General features: G+C 38.2%; 2 protein-coding genes and 1 pseudogene across 2 annotated transcripts; all 3 read left to right on the forward strand.

Annotated features, from left to right (window-relative positions):
• On the forward strand, nucleotides 1-1,831 carry LOC113355469 (zinc finger protein ZAT4-like). The gene has a single exon (XM_026598337.1). It carries the CDS (start codon nucleotides 102-104, stop codon nucleotides 1,692-1,694), a length of 1,593 nt encoding a protein of 530 aa, XP_026454122.1. The 5' UTR covers nucleotides 1-101; the 3' UTR covers nucleotides 1,695-1,831.
• Nucleotides 1,832-1,958: 127 nt separating this feature from the next.
• On the forward strand, nucleotides 1,959-3,726 carry LOC113355470 (annotated as a pseudogene).
• Nucleotides 3,727-5,582: 1,856 nt separating this feature from the next.
• LOC113359120 (phenylalanine--tRNA ligase alpha subunit, cytoplasmic-like) lies at nucleotides 5,583-6,080 on the forward strand. Its single transcript, XM_026602805.1, has one exon. The coding sequence runs from the start codon at nucleotides 5,583-5,585 to the stop codon at nucleotides 6,078-6,080; it is 498 nt and encodes a 165-aa protein (XP_026458590.1).
• Nucleotides 6,081-6,689: the final 609 nt, after the last annotated feature.

Below are 6,689 nucleotides of genomic sequence, written 5' to 3' on the forward strand. Positions count from 1 at the left end.
TCTTTTTTCTCTCTTTCGTTCTTATTCTTTCTTTTTTTTTCTTTTTCTTCTTTTATTGTAAGTATATATAAATTTCATATCTACACGTACATATATATTCTATGACCACTATTGTGGATCATCAACAACAACAACAACCAGTTTTCAAGCATTATTGCAAGGTATGCAAGAAGGGATTTGGGTGTGGAAGAGCTTTAGGAGGCCATATGAGAGCTCATGGAATTGGAGAAGATCATGGAAACATCGAAGACGAAGAAGATGAGGGCGAGGACGAAGAAGACGTAGAAAGTGATTGGGAGGAAAGAATAGAAGGTAAAAATAAACGCATGTACGCATTAAGGACTAATACAAACCGGCACAAGAACTGTAGAACTTGTGAGAACTGCGGTAAAGAATTCTTGTCATGGAAATCCTTTCTTGAGCATGGGAAATGTAGTTCGGCTGACGCCGAGTCTCTTGTATCATCGAGGGGGTCAGACGACGAAGATATAGACGCCGAGGACGGGATAACACCAAGAGGGTATGGGTGGTCGAAAGGTAAGAGAACTAGGAGATCAGTTGTTAATAATAAATTGGTGGGTACTTCGCCATACATACCCTCTCATTGTCCAACAACCGAGGAAGAAGACCTTGCAAATTGTCTAGTAATGCTATCAAATGCTGCTCATGAAAAGATTGTTGAGCCATTGGCAATTGTGGCAGAGACGGAGGAATCTTGCGCATCGGCTATTAGGGAGGATGAGGAAAGACGAAAACCGGTGGCATATTTAGGCGGCGGCGGTACCACTCGTGCAATAACCTTAAATAGTAACAATTATTACAATAGAGTATCCTATTTTGGTCAAAAGGCTGCAAAGAATGTTTCATTTACTAATATTAAAGGTATGTTTGAGTGCAAGGCTTGCAAGAAAGTTTTCAGTTCCCACCAAGCATTAGGAGGACATAGAGCAAGTCATAAGAAGGTAAAAGGTTGTTTCGCATCCAAAATCGACAATGTTCTTGATGAGAGCGCGGTTATGGATAAAGATGTGATCACGAATGAAGATTTCAACGTACCCACGAAGTCGACTACGCAACCACTCGTGAACTCGTTGGACCAAAACTATAACCATCAACCTTTTTCTTACAAGAAAAAATCTAAGGTTCATGAATGCTCTATATGTCATCGGATTTTCTCTTCTGGACAGGCTTTAGGAGGTCATAAAAGGTGTCATTGGCTTAATTCGTCGAGTTCTACGGAAACGTCGTCTATAATTAATAAGCTTCATCCTCATCAGTTCCAAATTTACAATCATCACCACCTTCAAACACAACCCACTAGATTCATAAGCTCAAATGAACCTACTCTTGATCTTAACTTACCAGCACCTATTGATGAATATAACATTATCGGAACTCGCGGAGAAAGTAGGCCTCGGTTAAGCTTTGAAATGTCCACAGACATGTGCTTACAACCATGGATACAACAAAGCAACGACGACGACGTCAACAACAAGTACAGCAGTAACAATTGTGCTACAAATACCAATGCTCAAGATAAAGATGTGGATGCAGCCGAAGATGGTAATAAGTTGAAACTAGCAAAACTAAGTGAACTAAAGGACATGCATGTTGGTGGTGGTGCAGGTGGTACATTTTCTTGGCTGCAGGTGGGAATTGGTTCTCCAACAAATAATGTTGGTAGTAACCCCTAAATATTTTTACTCGAGAACTATATTAATTGTATTTTTGTATGAAGCAACTGTAAAGATAAGCCATACCCTTCGTTTATTTCATGATCGTCGCACCACCATTTTTTTTCTTTCCTTTCTACCGGATAATCAATTTACAATATTTTTTTTTGTTGCGTTTAATCTCTTTAGAAAGAGAGAAATTGCAGCTATGCGCCTGCTGGTTGGACACTTGAACATGATGAAATAAAAATAATCTAGGATTGGAAAGAGCCAGGAAAACTTGTTCCTCAAGTTATATTCTTACTTGTTCCCCAAGTTAGCAAACCGACCATAAATAGCACATGAAGGTATTAGATGTTTGCTCGTTTTCAGGAATCTTAGAATTTGTTCTCAAATCAAAACCTATAAATATGAGTCATGAACCTTTTAGTTTAAGCATTGTGTGAATTCTGAGAGGCACATAGCCGGCCGATCCACTGTAATTCTTCCCGTTCTTATTTAATTTCCGCAACGATTCGGAATGGCGGAAAAAGCCATTCTGGAATAGCTAAACTCGAATGGAGAAATCGTAGATTCTGAAAAGTTCGCAACATCTGTTGGAATAGATCATGATGATATCGTCAGTGCCATCCAGAGTCTTCATGGTTGTCAACTTGTCCTTGCTGTTAAGGGAACTAAGGAGAGTTGGTTTCTCACTGAAGAAGGTGAATCATATTCATATTCTAAATTAGGTTCACCTGAAGTTCAAATTTTCTATGCCGTACCACCAGAAGGAATTTCCCTTGTAGAACTAGAGAAAATATTTACTCCCGAGTTCTTCAGAATTGGTCGTTCAGCTGCCTTGAAAAACAAATGGCTCGAAATCATCGGGACGGAGAAGGTGTTGTGCAGAAAGGTTGAACATGTGCATGATAAAGTTAAAGATTTGCTTCTACAAATTAAAGAGGATCAGGGACGTGATGCGAAACCTGCAGATATTGATATGCTGAAGAAGAGAAAGCTGATTGCATCAGTGAAAGGAACTAAGTTTGCACTTGAACGAAAGAAACTTATGACAGACTTGACTCGTGAACATCTTCTGAAGGGGGACTGGGAGAATCTGGAGTGGAAGGAGTATAACTTGAATGCGAAAGTGACTCTAGACTGTGGTGGACACGTTCACCCTTTACTGAAGGTGCGAGAGCAATTCCGGAATATATTCATTGAAATGGGTTTTGAGGAGATGCCTACAAACAATTACGTAGAGAGCAGCTTTTGGAATTTCGACTCAACTTTCCAGCCGCAGCAACATCCTGCTCGTGACGCACACGATACGTTCTTTCTTAACGAGCCGTCTGCTACGCTGAGTCTTCCAGAAGATTATGTTGAGGAGGTGAAAAGGATGCAGGAGTCTGGGGGTTATGGATCCAAAGGATACGGATATGCCTGGGAGCGGGATGAAGCAAATAAAAATGTGCTCCGCACGCAGACAACTGCTGTTTCTGCAAGAATGCTGTACCAGCTTGCACAGAGTCGACCTTTCACACCGAAACGGTACTTTTCTATTGATGGTGTCTTCCGAAATGAATTTCTTGATCGAACCCATCTTGTAGAGTTCCATCAGATTGAAGGTTTGGTGTGTGACTGAGGGCTCACTCTTGGTGATTTGATGGGAGTCTTGAGCGGCTTTTTCGAAAGGCTGGGTATGAAAAACATTCGTTTCGCACCAACTTACAATCCCTATACTGAACCTAGTATGGAAATTCATAGCTATCACGAAGGCTTCAAGGAATGGGTAGAGGTTGGAAATTCCGGCATGTTAGGACCGGAGATGTTGCGCCCAATGAGACTCCCTGAGGATGTTGCATGCATTGTATGGGGACTGTCCCTCGAGAGACCGACCATGATATTGTACGGAATTGATGATATCCGTGATCTCCTTGGACCCAAGGTGGATCTCTCGCTTATCAAGAGAAATCCTATTTGTCGCGTAGGAATCAACTGCTAGATTATTCACATTCTCTATTTGCACTTGTTTCAATTGATTTTAAAGCACCCTTGTGTTATATTGTTTAGTTCATGATATATGTTTGTCGATTACAAATACTATCTACAATATATATATGTTTTATTTATAGACAAATACACATTTACCATTTTGATTGTATATTTATTTACAATATAAAGAAAATCTCACATGATTCTGATTATAAATTGGTGTGCATTCTTTTGATCGAGTACATGAATATGATTTTAAGAAAGGCGTGCATAATTTTAATTTAGATATCTATTTCCTTACAAAATTGCTCATAAATGGGAGATTTTTTTTAAGCAGTTGGAGATTTGATTATAAAGTGGTCATGCATTTTTTTCATTACATGACTATGTATTAAAATAATATTTTTATATCAAGATATTCCTGAAATCCTATTTAGGAATTACTAGCTAATTTTATCTTTAGATCCGTTTAAAAAATGTAGAAAATTATTACATTATTAGATGTTCGAGGAAACAAAAAATCTGTTTTGGTTGAAAAATCTATACGAAAAGTCTATATATTATGGGGTGAAATAATTTATTTTCTGACATCATAAGAAAAAAAAATTGACCCATATTTAAGAATTCCATTAAGAAAATGAAATGGGCATTTATCACCGGAAATGACGGTGCAACCAAATTAAAGGAGCAAGAAAATATGAAGTTTTTTGATTCATGAGTTCACAAATCTAACTCTCGTTACGGACAACTTTATCAACTTTGTAGTATTAACAAAAAACCAAACTAATGCTAACTGAATCTCAGAAACAAGTGGGTCCTCAGACCCCACTTACACCCGGGTCCCTCCGTCTATGCGGTGAATCTTTTTTAAGTAAGTGATGTAGATCTCACACGAATACATAGAAATGTGAAACCAAATTTTTTACTTTTGAGTCCTTAAATCTAGCAAAGGGTTTTCTTTCCACTATCAATCCTAGTTAGCAATTCGGAATTCGGCAAACGTACGGAACGGCAAACGTACGAGTATTATACGGTTTTGTAAAACCCAGAATCGGTCCAAAATTCGGTCAACGAGACGTGATTCGTCAGTAATTCGGAACGTCATACGTACGTGTATAATTCGATTTATAAATGTGAGTTCGGCTCTGAAAATTCGGTATCTATACATACTAAATAATTTGTATTTATAAGGTCATAGACCAATTTTTATACATATGTGTGAGTTATTTAAAGAAAAAATAAACTTAATATGATGATATTAATAATATATACAACATTAGTCATCCAAGAGGACGTGGTATAGTGGTTTAGATGCTTGGTTAGTAAGTCTGAGATCTCTCTCACCTTCACATTCAAATCTCTTCAATCATTTTTGTTTCATAAAAATTAAAACAACGTCTAATATTGGGTGGTGTATACTCGGGAGGCAGTAAAGCCTAAAAAGTGGGTCCTTTGAAAACGTAAAAGCTAAAGAATTTATGGCGAATTAAGCGGACGTATCATTCGAAATTCGGGATACGTAAAATTCGTGAACGATTCGCGAATAATCCGGGAATGCCACATAATACGCGACTTGAGTTCGGAGTTGCAAACGTACGCGAATGAGACGGTAAAATTCGTGATACGGAAAAATTCGCGAATGATTCGCGAATCATTCGCGAACTTACTAACTAGGCTATCAATACGCACGAACCCTGATTTTAAACCATATAAAACTGCTCACACATAAAAGATGGGTCCGCCATGCAAGAAAAAACACGGGTTCCACTTATGAGTTTTGTTGTGAGTGAGCGGTTTTTATGAAGTTAAAAATCATAGTTAAAGAATTTCTCCTTGAATTATTGATGCATTAAACTATGAATGAAGTGCCTTGGATACAAACATGCATGCTTGCATGTGTTCCGCACATAGATAACTGTTGTTTCTACAAGTATGATGTACCAGCTTGAACATAGTCGACCTTTTACACCAAAACGATACTTTTCTATTGATCGTGTCTTCCGAAATGAATCTCTAGTTCGAACCCATCTTGCAGAGTTCTATCAGATTGAAGGTTTGGTATGCGATCGAGGGCTCACTCTTGATGATTTGATGGGAGTCTTGCGCGACTTCTTCAAAAGGCTAGGTATGAAGAACATTAGTTTCAAACCCACTTACAATTCCTATACTGAACCCAGTATGGAAATTCATAGCTATCATGAAGGCTTAAAGAAATGGGTAGAGGTTGGAAATTCTAGCATGATCATACCGGAGATGTTGTATTCGATGGGACTCCATGAGGATGTTGCATGCATTGCTTGGGGCCTCTCCCTAGAGAGACCGACCATGATATTGTACGGAATTGATGACATCTGTGATCTCCTTGGACCCAAGGTAGATCTCTCGCTTATCAAGGGAAATCCTATTTGTCGCATAGGAATCAACTACTAGATTATGCTTATGTTATTTCCCCCGAGATATATATAGATTCTTCATTTTCACTTGTTTCAATTGGGTTTAAAGAACCCTTGTGTTATATTGTTTAGTTCATGGTTATCATAATGAATTGTTATTTATTATCACTTCTTCGCTAAGGGGATCCGTTGTCCCTCTTTCCGTTTCTTATTGTCTCTGAAGTTCTGAATCACATGCTTTAGATAGGCCTGAATTTGGGTTGAATTGGTGGTTTCCAAATGAGATATAATGGTCTCAAAATTGGTCATTTGCAATTCACAGACGATATTCTTGTTTTTCTTGACGAGTTCAGGGAACAAGTGAATAGTTTGAGATACTTGCTTCTGTTATTTGAATTGGCTTCTGGTCTTCGCATAAACTTCGAAAAATCTTATTATGTATGGGGTTGCAGGAGCAAACCTCTTGGGGATCATGTTTTGGTGGTTAGAAAGTGGGACTCGATTATTAAGAAGATTAAGGGCAGATTAGAATCATGGAAAATATTTGTCCTTAATAAAGATGGAAAACTCACTCTTATAAAAAAAGTATCTTGTCTAATATCCCCATCTATATGTTCTCTTTGTTTACAGCTCCTGTTAAAGTGAT

The sequence above is a fragment of the Papaver somniferum genome, chromosome 3 (assembly GCF_003573695.1).
Source record: "Papaver somniferum cultivar HN1 chromosome 3, ASM357369v1, whole genome shotgun sequence".
In the NCBI taxonomy this organism is placed as follows: Eukaryota; Viridiplantae; Streptophyta; class Magnoliopsida; order Ranunculales; family Papaveraceae; genus Papaver; species Papaver somniferum.

Bases quoted from the DNA above. Each gene is read 5' to 3' on its own strand.
- LOC113359120 (XM_026602805.1), top strand. From the start codon at position 5,583: ATGATGTACCAGCTTGAACATAGTCGACCTTTTACACCAAAACGATAC.
- LOC113355469 (XM_026598337.1), top strand. From the start codon at position 102: ATGACCACTATTGTGGATCATCAACAACAACAACAACCAGTTTTCAAG.